This window comes from Eurypyga helias, unplaced genomic scaffold (genome assembly GCF_000690775.1).
Source record: "Eurypyga helias isolate BGI_N326 unplaced genomic scaffold, ASM69077v1 scaffold29668, whole genome shotgun sequence".
NCBI classification, from domain to species: domain Eukaryota; kingdom Metazoa; phylum Chordata; class Aves; order Eurypygiformes; family Eurypygidae; genus Eurypyga; species Eurypyga helias.
Window position 1 is genome coordinate 2,241 of NW_010269307.1, and position 17,961 is coordinate 20,201.

A 17,961-nucleotide genomic window follows, 5' to 3' on the forward strand; every position below is an offset into this window, starting at 1 on the left:
CAGTAGGATAACAAAATTACATGTTCACACAGAGTTCATTTAAAAAAAACCCCAAACACACACACACACAATACAATGCTGTTTGGTGGGAGAAGAACTAGTTGTGTATCAAAAATATCCTGAAAATTACCAATGCTCTTGCATCCTGACGCTCCCTTTTATTTTTTTGCTTTAAAAACAGTTTCATAAAATCGTAACTCACCCTTGCTTCATTCTGCTGGAGCTTTTCTTCCATACTTAAAGCTGTTGGAGAATCCAAGAGTGCAATCTAAAATTGTAAAAAGTAAACGTTGTCAAGTTTAAAAAAAAAAAAAAAGAAAAAGTAACAATTTCTGGCAGAATCAAATGAAAGAAACGCAGTTGTGAAACTTTTGATTATTTAGGATGAAGTATTTCAAACCCTAATACACATCATTTTACCTTGAAATCCTGTAAACAGCGTAATCAAAATCTTGCCAAAGCAGGTTTTTAAATACAAATCATCGGTTTGAGAGTACTATTTTTTTCACTACATATGGACATGCAGACACTGAAACTGGACACAAGTTTATAAATGTATCAGGAACAATCCATTATCTTTCTATTTCTGTTAAAAATTAAAATTTATTATGCATCAACCATTTTGCTATAATAGGTATTTATTGAGGATAAGCAGTATATATGTATATTAAGGTAACTAGCCTTAAAAACTACTATACAACATGCACACAACATACAAGCAATACTCATTGTTATATGACCTTCTACACTGAACCCAGCACTATATTTTGGTAACCAGTATCTTCAGTGATCTACGGAAGCATTTGGAAGACAGTGTCTGGGAACATAAATGAAAACCACAAAAGAAATTATACAGGGATTTATTGTGCATACATAACACTACCTGCTGTTTTACCAACCATCACAAATTCAATTAACTTAAGCAATTTCGCTACTGTCTCCCACACAGCCATCTATCACATCCTACAACTGAACCAGATTTCTGTTGCGATATCCAGTGCTTTACAGCTTGGAACTAGGTCAAAGCTAGATCTTCAAAGGGATACAAGTTCCATCTGCTTTGCTAACTCTAAATCAAAATGCATTTTGAAAATAAATTAATTTTCTCCCTCTAAAGAATACAGGAGAAACACGTATAATAGACTAATTCAACCCCATAAAGAGTTTTCTAATTGTTCACAGCAACGCAGAGCTCTCTGCTTCAGTCATTTACAACAACTATTACTGCTTCCAACTGTGGTCCCATCCCCGTTTTAGCAAATATTTTACAGCATGGAACCTAGCTAAGTACTAGCCTTCTATTAAAAAAAAGCCTATGCTGAACTGACATTTGCATTGTGCAGCCCATCTAAAATAAAATTAGATAGTTCTAGAAATAAATCTGAAGTGTCACTTTGGATACTTCCAAATCATATTTGCTCAAGTATGAAATGTAGCACGCCTGAGTGATACTATTTAGAAAAGACAACTGGCCTGAGCCATTGCATATTCCTTATTGTTAGCTTAGTTTCACCATCCTGGAAACAGAGGAGAAATTAAGCCTGTTAAGCAAATGTTTATATTGGCTAATGCTGGTAGAAGAACAAGAAAGAGCATCATGCAAAAGGGAAGTATGGCATGACACGTGTATTCTCACACCACCACTAAAAATATTTTTTCATATTTAGTATGTTACATGCTTTCTAATGTACTGTGCAGACAAACACAAAACTTAGTGTTCAATCTGTCCATACTCCGACGTTTTTATATTTCTGCATCTTAAAGGTGGTAGGAGGTATAAAATACTTAAGATCACAGAATCATAGAACAGTTTGGGTTGGAAGTGACCTTAAAGATCATCTAGTTCCAACCCCCCTGCCATGGACAGGGACACCTTCCACTAGACCAGGTTGCTCAAAGCCTCATCCAGCCTGGCCTTGGACACTTCCAGGGATGGGGCATCCACAGCTTCTCTGGGCAACCTGTCCCAGTGCCTCACCACCCTCTCCGGGAAGAACTTCTTCCTGATATCCAATCTAAACCTGCCCACTTTAATTTAACCCCGTTACCCCTTGTCCTGTCACTACAGGCCCTTGTAAAAAGTCGCCCCCAGCTTCCTTGTAGCCCCTTCAGGCACTGGAAGGTGCTATAAGGTCTCCCCGGAGCCTTCTCTTCTCCCGGCTGAACCAGCCCCACTCTCTCAGCCTGTCCCCATGGCAGAGGGGCTCCAGCCCTCGGAGCATCTTCGTGGCCTCCTCTGGACTCGCTCCAACCAGTCTATATCCTTCTGATGTTGAGGGCTCCACAGCTGGACGCAGCACTCCAGGTGGGGTCTCACCAGAGCAGAGCAGAGGGGCAGAATCCCCTCCCTCGCCCTGCTGGCCACACTTCTCTGGATACAGCCCAGGATACGGTTGGCTTTCTGGGCTGCCAGCGCACACGGCCGGCTCATGTCCAGCTTTTCATCCACCAGTACCCCAAGTCCTTCTCCTCAGGGCTGCTAAGATACTCGATAAAGTACCTCTTCACTCCCTCAGGCTAGACCCGGGAAATATGTTACTGCCCAGTCTCCTTATGCTGCAGTGACCACATGTTCCACAGCACACTGCAAGCAAGCTCTGATTATATTTTGAGAAAGCTAAAATCTTAGGGATGACATGTTTTTTTCCCCTTATGTTAAGAGGTGATCTACTGGCCATATGGAAACTGATTCAATCAGGAAAATAATATTAATTCACAGCCTTATAGAGACTGTTTACTCAAATCAATATAATGAAAGATAATTATCTCATTACTTTCTAGAAATAGATGTTATAACTCAAGGAAAATTACACATGAATTTCAAGTAAAGCTAACCTGATTCCCTTGAGCAAGCAGGGCTTTTAATCGGGCTATTTCAGCTCTCAGCTCACGGATCAGTTTGACGTTAGGATCCTCATTAATAGTAGGCTTGTTGATGATGTTTTTGGCTCTATTTGCATAGCGAAGTGTACTTAAAGTTTCTCCATAATTGACATCAGCAGGTGAAATAGCTAAGGAAATGAAATCAGAAACAGTTTATCCAGCCTCATACATTTCCTTTAGTAAAGTTAGTTTACATTTTGAAAGTCAGATAAACTTAATGTGAAGAGACAGAAATATATGATTAAGCAGGATGGCTACAATCTGTTTCAATGTTTCACCTAGCTCCGCTGCTTTCATGTCACTATAACTTTGCCTAAGTCAACGCTGTATTAGAATAGTGTTAGAATAATCAGGTCCAGCAATCAAGCATTGTAAAGAAATCTTGTCATCAACCTATTTAACATTTGCATGTCTCTGGTAAGCATAACCATCTTATATGAATACCGGCTTTCTTGTAAATTTTTTACAAGAACATTGGGAAAAATGGTGTGTATTTTTTAAGTATCAGTGTAATCACTGAATAGCAAAGTCGTTTCAGGTAAAAACACAGTAGATTTAGTCCAAGCAGACATGAAAACCAAAACAAGAGAAAAGCTTGTATAATTTACAAACCTAGTTGTTCTGCTGACCTGCAGGCACCTGGCAGCGTGCAGAACTGTTACCTATCATCTGATGCATCAAGAGAAATTAGTATTACTTTTACAAGCAACTTCACCAGGAAAGACAGAGTTTAAATGAAAGTGCTAATGTCATCCTCACTTAATTCTCCTAACAATATACAACATGTTCCCAATTCAGAAGGTAATTACTCCATCCAATAGACAAGCAAAAACACAGAAGAGACCACCATGCCAAAGTGATGAGGGACCAGAAATCTTAATAATCAAACTGAAGAGACCCAGAGAAGGAGACAATGAAAACACCTGAAAAAAAAAAAAAATCAAGTAATCAAAATATTCTGCCCTTCCTCATTCCCTCAACTGTAAAAAATCTTCTTTTTATGGTAGAGATGCCCTGAATTAGGGGAGGTGATGGACTTGGCAACAGACTGTATTTCCCCGAGCTCACATTATCACTCCCTACTTTATCTACTATCTCCTCTCCACTACTCAATTATTCTCTTTCTGGAAGATTGCTACAATACATTATAAAAGTATGACAAATCAGACTTGGATGTATTTTTATAAGAGCCTTTGCTACAGTTTGAGATGATCTTCCTGCTTTTTTTTGTGTTTAATTGCAGAAAAGATAGGCCAAACTTATCTGAACATCTTGTCAGGCTCTGTTAGGCAGGCATTCAGCCACATTACCAGTAGAGTTACTGTTGGAGAAAAGATCAACCATCATGGCTCTGCTGAGCAGACGTATTATTAATAGATCAGGAAGTAGCTGAAAATAAGCAGCTGTGCACTGTAATCATTAGTACAGGCATTGAAAGCTCAGCGTGTTTCTAAAACTTCTCTTCCCAATCCCTCTGTCAAAAAAGAAAACCCAACCCAAATTAGTCAACCATGTAACTGAAAAAGTATCAAGAAGAAAGATTTCCAGCACAGTGTTACTTAAACATCTAGAAAAACAAAGCAGAATCTGGTCCAAGATCTTTTGGTACTACTGTGATCAGCCTGCAGAAAGAAAGTGGCATGCATTCCAAAAACATCCCCAAAATCATGCAACAAAGGAACTGCTACCCAGAGGACATGACTATAGCAAAGCAACTGAAGAACCAGAATTTGATCCAATGCATTTTATTGTTTAAATTCTGGTCTCCCACCATTCCTAAGAGAGGACCTCATCTGTTAGACTGCATTTCATTTGAGCAGGAAAGAGCGAGAAAAATCTTGGAGCTGCTCTTCTCTTCACACCCTACCTCTCTAACATCCAAAATCCTGCCCTCTCCTTAAACATCCTCCCAGCTACACTTGGGTTTTATTGGGGAATGGAATTCCCATTCTAGCATGTTGAAAAACCTGCAATGGACATACCATAGGCAGGTCTTTAAACCAAACTGTCCTTACAGACCTTCCTATGGGTGAAAAGGAAGCTGTAAGAAAAGTTTGCAAGATGACTGATGATAAATAATTAAATTGAAAGTGTGTGCATTCAAAAAGTAGGTTAAATAAAAGTGACAGTCTTACCCATGGAATATCAAAAAAGAACATGTTGTTTCTGCTACTAATGCAACAAACACAACACAGTTTTGGAAAAGCAAACTGATTCGCACATGAGTATTGACTAGATGCATAAAGCTGGAATACTTTTTTTACTGGAGATCAAAGTCTGCAACCCAGGGTGGTGCAATGGGAGAGAAGTACAAGACTCCATCTAGGTCCAGGTTTGGGCATTTACCATGAGTAACAGAGCTGTCTGGAATGCAAATGAACCTCAAGAATAAACAGGAACTATTACCTGCAATTTACCTGGTGAGATAGCTAACCATTACACCATGCATGTGTCAAAGAATCACAGCAGTGAGGTAGACATCAGAGTAAATGCAAGCAATCAGGCACGTACATTTGGATAATCCTTACTTATGCAAGCAAATGTCGAACGACTGTACATACACAATCTGGATGGCTTGTTACATCTGTGGCCAAATACTCTGCCAATGATAAATGCACCCAAACAGGTGATCTGCACATGAAATGAAGTGCTCTAATTCTGGAGGCATACCTGCCATGGTTCATGACATTACTAAACAACTAGCCTGTCCCCATATACGCAGGGAGGCCTTGCATACTTCTGCTGCCGGAAGAGATTTCTGCAGAGTGTAAGTAAAGGCAGAGCCTTACTAGAAAGCTCAGAAAGAAAGAAAACATCATTATGTGTACACAATGTTCTGCCTTAACAAAGCATCTGGAATCTAATTATTTACAGCCACTCCTATTAAGCGCGATGTGTTCAGGATGCAAAAAAGTAATTTAAAAACACTTACTGGCAATCATTATAGTTTTAGAGTTTCCTCCTAGGCTATCTTTTAACAGCCAAGTCAACACAGAGTCCCTGTAAGGCACAAATACTTGTTTCTTCTTTGAAAGAGGATTTATTGCATCCTGAGATAAATCAGCTGTGATGTGGAGAAAGAATAAAAAAAAAAGGCAATTTTATATTTTCATTCATTTTCAAAAATTATATGTGTTAGGCAAATATTTGTGTAAGTAAATGTGAACAGAAGTTTAAGTAAATAAACAGAAAGGCACTCAATAATTTAAAACAAAACAAAAAAAACCAACAGACAAGCACAAAAACTATAGAGTTACCTAATGCAGAAATGACATTTCCCAGAGTAACTAGAGATTTGTTAATATTTCCTCCTTCCTTTAATCTAACTCCTGTGGCACCAGTGGCATCTGCTCTCTCACTTCCAGCAAGATCTACCAAATGAATCTTGCTAACAGTCTCACAAGGCATTTCAGAATCAAATTTAGCCTAGAGAGAGAAAAAAAAAAAAAGAAAACCACAAAGAAAAGTGTGTTAAGCTACCAAATTCTGAAATTTTACTGAATCCAACTTAATGGCCTTGATTGAATTTAACTTGTTTACAACAGCAGAGCTTCAGAAGACAGGTGTGTTAGAGGTGCCACAGAAAGGCATTCGATCGTGAATTGCTGAATAACTCCCACGCAAGTACTTACTTTGATTTTTTAGTACTTGCAACTTCCTAGCCATTTATGTACATGCACTACTAATGTAAATGGGTATTTACATGATGCACAGAGAACATGTGCTGCATTTCTTTTACTAGGCTTTCAACATTTAAAGCAATAGCATACACAGACTGACTTACACTCAATTTCTCCCCTGCCTCCAAGTTCAAGCAAGCAGCTATTGCAATTTTATTCTACGATTTTAACTTTGCTTTCCTCCCAATTTTTCATCTTAATTCATGTAAGTCAACTCAGACTGCTATTTCAAACTTCCTCCAATTTTACAGTAAAACAGTAGAGCAAAACCTTTTCTGCCTGACTCTCATCCTCTTCTGAAAGCTTTGCACCAGTGAATAGCTGGTGCATGCGATTTCATGTGTGTGTTCCGGAGGAAGACATGCCAAGTTCTACCAGCAGAGCAAACCACCACTGTGCAACCTTCTCTTCATCTATAGTTGTCTATGGACTGTCCAGAAAGATGCCCAAAAACAACAGTGAAGAGAAGGAGTCATTAGAAAATTAGTTTAATAAATATAAACAAAATATCACTATGGTCTGAGAAAAGGTGTCAAATTTCTCCATTATTCCATTAGTGAATCAAGGAATATAAATTGGTTTCAAATAGTAACAGATGAAGAGGCAGGAAGAAAACACTCAGATGACATCTCTACACTCTACAATTTGGGTCATGGAGACAGGTTTTTTCATAAACCTTGGACAACATCAGAGCGTAAAACGTAGCCCATAGTCAGCTCTGGCTGAAGAGTCACACAACATGCTCCTCACCCACTCCTGCCGTCACAGCAGCATCAGGAAACATGTCGGCACTGGTCACTGTTACTCAGCCTAAACTCACAGTAATTATCTCCTCAAAATCTATTAAGTATCATTTTAAGTAATCACATTACTCTGTGAATTTTAAAGATTATAATCACCGATAAACATATGTATAATTCTCCAAACAGTATTTTCACACTTCTAACTTTCCCTATCACAACACAACATAGTCATTATCTACCTGTGCTTGTTTATTTGACAACTTTTTTTTTTAATTATCATATGAATTACTGAATGTAAACACATGTTAAGATGGGGGGGTTTGTTTTGTCACCTGAGTGAAGTTGATCGTGAAAATGGCATGCGACCTGCTACTGACATCATTCATTCCCGTTGCAGCCGTGGTTCTATTTATATTTCCTGCGTCCATAAGTTCCTCTACATCAGTATAGTTTTGCACTAAATGTTTAGACAAATCTAAAGAAAAGCAGAGTGTTACAGTATGCTCATACGTGCCCTCGATTTTCTTTACAAAAATATTTAAATTACCCTCACTACTGCGAAGTATTGCTGCAATTAGCATTTATTGTCATACTTGTTCATCACTTCAGGAATGCAATAAGGCCTCATGTGAATAGTGGAGAACTTACACATTTACAGTAAAATAAGAAAATATGCAGTCTTAAAGTTATTAGTGCAATAACATAAGCATAATCCTTCAAGAGCCTTCCCTGGCAGACGACAGTTTAAGACAATTAGATCTTAAAAGGTTCTTTCCATCTAAACATTAAAGATTTATAATTTATAGTCAACAAATTCTTAAAACTAATTGCATCCCCTGGCATTATTTAAAAATGTGTTATAAATTTAAAGATAAAAACTTGTCATGTATAATGATCGTGAAATTAGGAAAGCGAGTGGGGATACAAAATGAGAGGACATTCTCTTTTAATGCTACATATCAAAGGAAAGCACTGTATCCACCATAATTTTTAATTTTTAAAAAGCACCCTATGCAATTAAACATGGTATTTCAGAATATATAAAGGTAATAAAATCTCCAGTGCAAAACACAGTATTCTTACCCTCTACATAAGGCCCTTCTTTTGGGTGTTCTCGTATTCGTAAATTATTTGTTTTTGATGACTTCCGTCTGAGAAGATCTCTCACACGCTCATTATAAATTTCCAGATAACTGGAAGTAAAAGATGAGAAAAATAAAATCACTGACTGATTCAAGAGTATTTAAAAAAAGGGGGAAGTCATGTTAACACTGTATTTGAAAGCAAAATGCCTGGAAAAAAATACGGATCCAAAGTTGCTTTAAGATAGTAATGACTACAGTGTACTTGTATCATAGGGAAAAAAGCCAAAAAAGCTAGAAGTTCAAAATGTCCTCATATCAGCTGGAAAGAAAGGGTAAAAATAAAGAAGACGTTGTCCAGTGCCAAAGGCATTTTCTCTATCATTTAAATAAAGCAAACCCACAGCTGTTGGACTGAAGTTAGAAGCACTGCACACTTTGACTACGAGTGCCAACAAAAATCAATTACAGCGCTGAGCCCAAGCACAAAAAGTTATTTGAAAAACACATGCTTTTCCCAGAGATAAAGTGAAATGGAGTAGTTGTAAGTGAAACAAGTTCGATAACCAGCAAACTATTAGCACCCAAGACCTACCTGACTTCCGTTCGAAAGGATGCTTCATTCCGCTTTGTTTTTTCACTTATTTTGCTGAATAATCCTTCACAAATTCGAGGTATTAAACCTGCATCGCCCTGCAATAACAACAAGCCTTATTTCCAAGGCTACATATGTTTCACAATATATTTTGAAAAATAAAACCCAGGATCTCTAGTTGAGAGTTACCACATGCAGACAAAGGGGAAAAACCTAAACTTTTCAGCAAATACCCTCTTGCCCTATATTTAACTGCAGTCACCTTGCCAGTGTAATCCTCGTGTGTACGTTGGAGCGTACCTACCAGCTCCAATTCTTTGCTACTGGGATAGATTTTGCCCCTCTCATTTAGTTTGAATAATCCCAACTGCTTAAGGCAGAAACTGACTCCTTAGAGCAGCACAGGAACTGCCTTACCTCAGTACTATCGTTTCTCACTTCTAACTCATTTCATGGATGGCAAGATCTGCAGGGAATGGGATAAGCGCCTTATACATGCATCCATGAGCCATTCTCATTCAAACCCCTCCATCCCCAGCTCACAGCCCTTCCTGTTTCGAAAGACGAAGCAGGCCCTTTGCATAAATCAGCATGCAATAACAGAATTAAAACTACATTCACTGTATCCCAGAATGCAGCCAAATTACATTTGATATTTAACTTTTGAATGCTCAGCTCTGCAGTTAAAGTTCTTATGTATACTGTGTTCAGCCAGTTTAATAAAGCAAACTGACAAAAATGTATTCCTTCTCACAGATCCCTACAGGCTAATGGTTTACTAACAGGGCTGCAACGATCCATTACAGGGTCCTTGCCACTGCAGCTAACACAGCAGCCAGCCGCAGATGGATGTCATCTTCTCTGTTAAGCTGGCACTTGAGAATTGAATCTCATCCCACTGAGGGTGCTGCTCCAGCACGCATGCCAAACACGTGTCAGACTGCAAGGCAGCCGTTAACACTGCTGAGATACCCAGAGACTTCACACAAAGCTCTCCTCTTCTGTTGCTCCAGGGAGACCCCTTTCAAGCTCTCCTCTTCCTTCAGGCCAAGCAGCAAGGCAGTAAGTCAAAGCCAGGATTTTCCCAGCAGCTAAGAGAAGCAGCGGACTGCCACGCAGCTCTGGTCTCAGCTGACAAGGGTCTGCTTGCTGCCCCATTCCCACTGAGTCTGACCAACTACCTGCTGAGCACACCTCCTCCCCACCACCTCAGGAAGACAGCAGCCAGCACCCCTCCAGCACTGAAATGAGTGAATGTGGTTCTCGGGAATAAAGGGAGAGGACATATACATACAGATGAGCTTTGAGCTCAGAGCTGCAAACTCAGAAGTAGCTTACAAAACAGTCTGTCAGCTGCAATTTCCCTCCACTCGAAAAAACGCGTAAGAGACTTGATGCGATGGACTATCTAATTCTATGCACGAAATGGTCTTGCTTAGAGTTAGGGGCCTCATAATTAAGCAGGAGACAACTTAGGACAAAGCAGACCAAACTTCCAACACGAGCATAGCACAGGCAGGCAACCAAGTATTGCCTGGTGGGATTATACAGATACCTCGCAGCAGGAAGACACACAGACAGCGGACTCTGGCTGGGTAAGTGTTCCACCAGCAAAGATTTCTATTCTACTCGGACCCCCACATAAAATCTGACCCTTTTTGCCCAAGCTCACTGCAGTCTGCTCCCATGCTGGTCCACTCTGACCTCATTCTTCAGCTTTCCCCTGCATTCTCTGTCCCAGCAATCTTCTTCCAGGTGCCATCTCTGAGATTCTCTTCTTTTCTTTGCCCAGATACAATTCCCAATTCATCAACCAGTCATCTTTTTTTTTTTAATTATACTCTACCCTTTTTGCCCTTTTCCAGCTTCTTCCTCCTCTTAATCAAAGCCTCCCTGTCCTTCTCACACCAGGCTTCAGTCTCAGAAATAATAATCTATTCTCTCCTTCTATCATAGCTAGCCTTTCACCTGACTGCACCTTGGCTAAAAGAAACAAAGAAAACAAAACACCCAACCTGCGAGATAAAGGGAGAAATCTGCAGCTTTGCCAGGCTTTTTTTGAGACAGTTGCCTCTGGTAACAGAGAAGCAGCCTTTCGCAGTATGTATCAACCTCTACCTCCTGGTAAAGTTCCAGAGTTCAGTGTTGGAAATTCCCACACACTTTTTTTTTTTTTTTAAATACAGGAAGAGCCAAAACGCTTTTCTTTCATCTCATGCTTGGAAACATCTGAATAGTTTCAATTAAAGCTTAAAGAAAAAACATGAAAGATCCATCACAAAGTTTTAGGCAAGTCATTAGTGTCTGACATAATTTAGCAACTGCAATGAGAGTCTTAAATTAGGAAATACTAGCTCTAGTTGAGTAACTTCAACCATAGCAATATAGTGATGACAAAGGAACACACAGCTCCCAGCATATTTTATCAGTAAAACATACATGCTAAAGAGTGTACATTCTTTATTAGAAACCATATTTAAACTTTTTCTCCCTTTTCACCCTCAACAGCTCCAGGGCAGGATCAACTACATCTTAGAAAGTTTTTCTGTGTTACAGAGTTTCCAGTCATGAAAATCTGTAGAAGCAAAATCGGGAGTTCACTCCAGAGCTGAATTTTCTCATTAAAAGTCAGCATTCCTTCTGTGCTATCTAACCAGAAAACTCCTTATTGCAATTCAAATGTACTGTTTCTTACCCATCTACCTCAGACATAGGGAACACATTATTCCCTTCCTTCCTGCAGCTGCCTTTGACGTGGTAGAAGACTTTTGTTCCTCAACAGTTTTCCTTTCTCTGCATACACAAGTCTGACTTTCCCGATAGATCGTATTTTACAGTTCTCTGATCATTTCAGTATCTCTGCTCAAGACTTATTCTAACTGGTCCACATATTTCTTGAAATGATTGCTGCACACAGGATTACAGAAGAAGCCTTACAGAGCCAAGAACAGCAGATACTGAAAGCAGAATGAGAATAGAATTCACACTTCTTAAGGACAAGTAGGGAAAAAAGGAAATTTATTTCCAATTCAAGTTTTCTTACAGCACTGTAGTGTCTCTGACAGGGCTGTCAGTTTTCAAGTATTTAACTTGCCGGTTGAGTATATTTTATACACGGTCTGCACAAAACCAGATTAAAGTATTTATGTATCATGGCAAGAAGATTAGACCTTTATTATTGAACAGTGTCAAACAAACCATCACCTATTCATTTGCAAAATGTCCTGATGATTACAGTTGTTATATATAGTGAGGCAATCTCATAAAAATGTCACTTTTACAAATTTCTGAAATAGAAATCCACATCTAGGTCATAAGATCTTTTACTGTTACAAAAGTCTATTCCGCTTACCATACTGAAGTTAAATATAAACCTACTTAACTTTGCGACAACTGAAATAAAAAGATTTACAACTAATTTACTCCCCTAAGCCAAAGGAGACACAACGTCGCCCATCTTACTACATTTCAAAGGAGTGATCTGTCTAAGGAAGAACAAGTGGCAGTATTCCCCCTTTCAGTTCTGCTGGAAGACGACATGCTGTTTTCTTTCCTGTATTTTGGCCCTTTTAAACTGCTCCACTCCCAACAGTTTAGTGGGTTCTTTCTGTCCCGGGGTAGTCACGGAGGCAACTGCAAGAAACTACTCCTGTCCTTTACTCACAAACTGCTGAACACCCCTCCGATCATACCTTCCTCTTCCAGGGTCTCACTGAAGTGCTGAACAGGACTTAAACCTTAAAATGAAAGTCAGTGTATCATCTCATTCCTGACTTGTTAATTTTCTCTTAACAAGGGCCAAAGACCTGTTTTAATCACCTGACTCTGCAAAAGAAGTCTAAAAAAACAGATGTCTTCAGGAAGAACTGATCATTTGCGTGCTCAAAAATCAGTATCTTTCTTTGTCTCGAGATGGGCATAAAAATTTAGCAGTAACACTTGAAATTTTTGATTCTATTACAGAATAAAAATGACCGCTTTTTGTCCAACATACCAGAGAACCCCTTAAAGACACTTCCTCCAATTGTAAATATCTACTCACAGGAGAAACACAACTTCTGAAACCTCTGATTACTACTAGAAGTTATGACACAGGGGGGGTCAGTGGCATACAAACAGGATCAGGAATAATTCCATGAAAACATGGTCTTGCAACAGCATCATTTCAATGCACTGCTACAGAATAAAAATGCAGTTTGCAAAATACAACATACCGCATTTCCCATCATGGTGTAGGACTTCCCAGATCCAGTCTGTCCATATGCAAAAACACAAGCATTATAACCTTCAAAAGCAGATTTAAGCACATCTGTACCAAGATTTTTGAAAACCTAAAAACAAAGGAAGATTTTTTTAAAACAGAAGCTTGAGGAAAAGAGTTGTCATCAGTCCAGCATGGCAAACATTAAACAATAACATTAAACTACCACAACATAAACTATTAGCATCAACCAGTACTTACTATAGAACAGAAAATTAATACTTCAAATTAAATACTCAATTTTGCTACCATATTTAGCTTACAGCAATACAACAGTAGATTTTTCTGTCAGAGATCTACCTGACATGCAGAAGTATAAAACCACTGCTCCCTTCTTTCTACAGTTCCAATGTCTTTCAGCTAATCTCAGATACTTCATTCACTTTTCATTATTGCTAGTGTCTACTCGCTTTCTGTGTCTTTGCCCACTCTCCATGTTCTGCAAATATCCAGTCCCTTCTCAAAAGAAGATGTTTTGGTGACCCTGAAAGTTTTTTGCTTTGTGTTTTTGGAGGGATTTGGTTGGTTAGCTTTGGTTTTTTGTTTTAACCAAGTGTAAGAAAATAGCCCATTATTTCCTCCATATTTCCTCCCTAACTGGCTTTTGCATGCCGTTGCTTTTTAGGCTGGCAAACATGGAAACTTCTCCATATGGTAAGCGACCCTCTTTCATCAGCTAGCCCCTTCTCTATTGCCCTCAATATTTACAAACTGCTAATGATCCCTCCTCCACATCCCATAATACGGGAGTCTGTTCTCAGTAATTTCAGCTCTCACCACACACCTTCACCACCTTCCTCTCCCAATACTGGCTCCAGAATCTCTCCCAGATTCCTGAACTTTCATTAGCATGAGCCCTCGTTTCCATCCATACCCCCACTGGCCAAGGAATAACGCTTGGAGCAGCATTTCTCTCAATGAAAATATTAATCTGGGTCTCCCAATCCAGACATGATTTTCAAAAATCTTAGAGATGCTTCACACAATTTGGCTGCTAGTCCGCAATCTATGTGGTTTAAATTAACCAGGTGTACAAATCATTCTTAACAGCGAATGACACACACACGATATAATCATGCTACTCCTACCTTGGAGGGGTGTTGAGTAATTTCTTTAATCATTAAAGCTCAGTTGCAAGCATGCCTTTAGAATACTTAACTTGACCTTCCCTTGAGCCAAGGAGTTACAATATTGTAATCTGTTACAGTTCTCAAAGAGGAACATAAAGATCAGCCAAAGCACAATTTCCCTTTGACTTGTCATTTGAAAAGGAGCATCTCAGTTGAATTGTCCCTCCTGGATAACTGCTCCTTTATTTCCCCCCCTCTTACCCTATGGCTAACTTTATACCTCATCATGTGGATGAAGTCTTAATGCACAACTGCTGTGACTGAATTTTCCCTTTTGAAAATTTGTGTGTGCCTTCCAAAGTGATTTGATGTAGTACATAGCACAGTTACACTTGGTGTTGCCTGAACACAGAGACTTAACACACAGCTTAGAAGAAAAGACATAGTTAAGATGGGACTTTGTCAGAAGCAAATGACTGGCACGCTGGTTTAATCACCAAAGGGCAGGGATAAAATTCAGTCCTCAAAATTCTATTTCTTTCTCTTCCATGAATACAAACTAAGTAGCTTGATGGTAAACTGCCATTCCCATTCTATTTTTTGAATACTAAAGCATATTTTGCATCTACAAGGCATATTAATGGGGCATGTAGTATTAGACAGTCTTTCATTTATTAATTTTCTGCCTTTCAAAAGGAAAAATATAACAATTATGAACAAAGCACACTAAACAACCGCATTACCAACAATCAAGATCCATTCCATGGCAAGATGAATGTGAATGAAAGATGCCCTTTACTGGTGCAGTAAACTGGAAACTCTGCAGCAACTTGATAAGAGCTTAACTACAAAGTCTTCCGATTAAACATAAAATGAGTAACACAAGCAAAACAATAGCTTGTGCAGTATTTGTTTAGAAATTGTACTCCAATGGTTGAAAATTTCTTTTCTTTTCCATATGCTGCACACACTGTAACATTAAAACAACACCTGAGACAGGGACAGCTGTATTATTTGAGGCGGAGCATTCTTTCCAGTAAGGATGGAGACAATCTGAGGTTGTGGGACACACTGTAACATCAGAATATTGAGCATGAACAGCTAAGCCATGTTCAGGATTTATTGTTAGCATCCTATTACTGTGAACCATAAAGCTCACAGCTTTCCAAAAGAAATTTTAAAAAACTTTAAAAATTTTTTAAAAAATCATTGCTCAAGGCTGCTGCAGTGATCCCTATATGAGCATCTTTTTTTTTTTCTCCAATAAGCTCCTGACACTAGCAAGTTACACTGATCTTGCCTCAACCTGACCCACTCTGAAACAGAGGCAAAATGGCACAAATAAGGAAAATTGAAAATAAGGAAAACTTAATTTATCATTTATATGTGGAAATCGGATATCAACACAGAATATACCTTGGATATTCATTCAAGTTTTCTTTGCAATGGCTGTTTTAACAAGAATTAACTTAATTATTTCATAGCACATTCTGGAAGAAAACTGTATTGTAACAGCAACAGCCTAACACCACAGTGGACCCTCTCCCTGAGAAGTATCTAAAGTCAGATAAAGAAACAGCTACCTAAAAGATCCAAGAATTAAATATCCATAAACCTAAGCCACAATTGGTGCTGCAAGAAGAATTCCCATAACCACTTTTACAATACATTTTGAGGACTTCTTCAAACACACATTGGTATGTCATCAACACTGTTTTACGGAGATTTACTCATCCAGATCAGGAAGAACCGAGAATGTGGTAATCAGTTACCACTGAGAATTACATGCATTTTCATGAAACTAATATTAAACACCCTAAATATTAAACACAAATCGACCCTAACTGATGTGTATGAGCAAAGTTAAGGCAATCATATGTTGCATCAACAGAACCACAACCAAAAAACTCAAACTTCAGCTAGAATCGGAGCATAAAAATACATGATCGCTGCTTTAATTAAAGTAACTCTTTGCATGCTCAGCTCAAAGCATTTGCTAAAGTTCTAGTAAAGTCATGTCGCCTCCTGACCCACCCACTTAAAAACATCCCCTACAAACTAGGGTTCCAATCACTGAGCTCAAACACACTACTTCTTGAATTGGCCACAGTGCTAAAGTAAGTAGGTTGCTTCTACATCAACATTCAAATAAATGTATACTCCTTGATATTTCAAAGCATATAGCAAAAAAATTGTGTTACTTAAAAGAATATCATCAAGAAATAACAATCCAGAAAGTTTAAGAACATACACAATCAAATGTTTGGATTAAACACTAACAACTCAGTGAAATGAAGAAGCTTTCAGAACAAAAAGAGGATGTACCACTTACGCTGATGGTTAAATAGAAATTTCAAGTATAAATTCCCTATCAAAACATTATAGTCATTATATATAATAGCAAAGCTTGTCTTTCTCATAAATATTTAAAATTGGCTTCAACTTACTGCTTCTTACTAGCAGTTGTAATTCTGAGGCTTTTTAGGATTAGCTCAAAATCCCCCATTGTGGGGGTTACAGAATAGGTGAGGTACATACCAAAAAGGTACACATCCAACTGGCTTACCGTATATTTGGCAAACCCTTGAATTATTTTTTTTAAGGGGAAAGAAATACTCTCATTTCAAGCTTACAGCATCTCAAGTTCCACAAAACCAAAAGAGAAGATAGCAATACAAAACAATTGAATTTTACCTAATAAATTTATTTGGGAATATAGAATAGCAAAAAGGTTCAATGTTCACATGAAATGTGAGTCAGGGAGGGCCTATCTGTTCTTCTAAAGAATGTCTATAGCCCTGAGTTTGATTTTCTGTTCTCAGTGTGCAGGAAGTATGGCAGCTTTGTCCTTTCCTACACTGAATACTCAAGGGAGGAGAAAGAAGAATATTCTTCAGTGTGTACCAAGACTATTGGGAAAAAAACAAGCAAACAAAAACCCAAACAACACTTCAAGTAGATAAGCGGACTATTTCTGTCTAAGTGAATTAAAGATACATGTTTGGGTCTCGAAAGTGATTTTTTTCAAAAAAGCTTTTAAAAAACAGATTTAACGCTTAGAGAAGTTTTCTAACTTAACCTTACAAGTCAGACAAGAGAACTAGAAATAATGTACTTAGCCTGCTGTATTAGAAAACACAGCACTTAATGTTAGATTAAAAAAAACAATCTAGTTCTCCAGTACCTAGGGAATATCTACATTACACAAGAAGTAATGGTAAGGAGTTTCAAAGAAAGCTTTCAAGCCAAAGAAAAGGGGAAAAAACATATATATCAATTATTAACATTCAGAAATCCTACCATTTCTTGACAAACAAAGCTGGGACTTTTACTGTCTGCTGAAAAGTAGGAAAAATCATAGGTAAATGTCTTAGTCCTTTCTCGTCCTGTGTCTCCAGTACCACCTTCTGGTATCTATTTAAAAAAAAAAAAACAACACATCTCTGGTACCTATTTAAAAAAAAAAAAAAACAACACACAAGAGAGCTAGTACAATACATCCTCATAAAGTAATTAAAAATATTTCACAATAAATAATCAGAATAAAAGTTTAACATAAAATTTGTCATGATAGGTTTACCTATTAATACAACAGTGAAAAAATTAGCAACAGATACCCTTCAACAAGGATAGTCATGTTTAATTCC

General features: G+C 38.2%; 1 protein-coding gene across 1 annotated transcript; it reads right to left on the reverse strand.

Annotated features, from left to right (window-relative positions):
* Positions 1 to 202: 202 nt before the first annotated feature.
* Positions 203 to 14,112, reverse strand: LOC104514402 (kinesin-like protein KIF16B; the record flags this gene model as incomplete). Its single annotated transcript, XM_010158067.1, has 9 exons — positions 14,029 to 14,112; positions 13,198 to 13,314; positions 8,984 to 9,081; positions 8,390 to 8,499; positions 7,639 to 7,781; positions 6,141 to 6,309; positions 5,816 to 5,947; positions 2,836 to 3,011; positions 203 to 268 (listed from the first exon to the last, which is right to left on the reverse strand). Coding segments are annotated over exons 1-9 (1,095 nt in total), but the record flags the coding sequence as incomplete, so codon positions are not given.
* Positions 14,113 to 17,961: the final 3,849 nt, after the last annotated feature.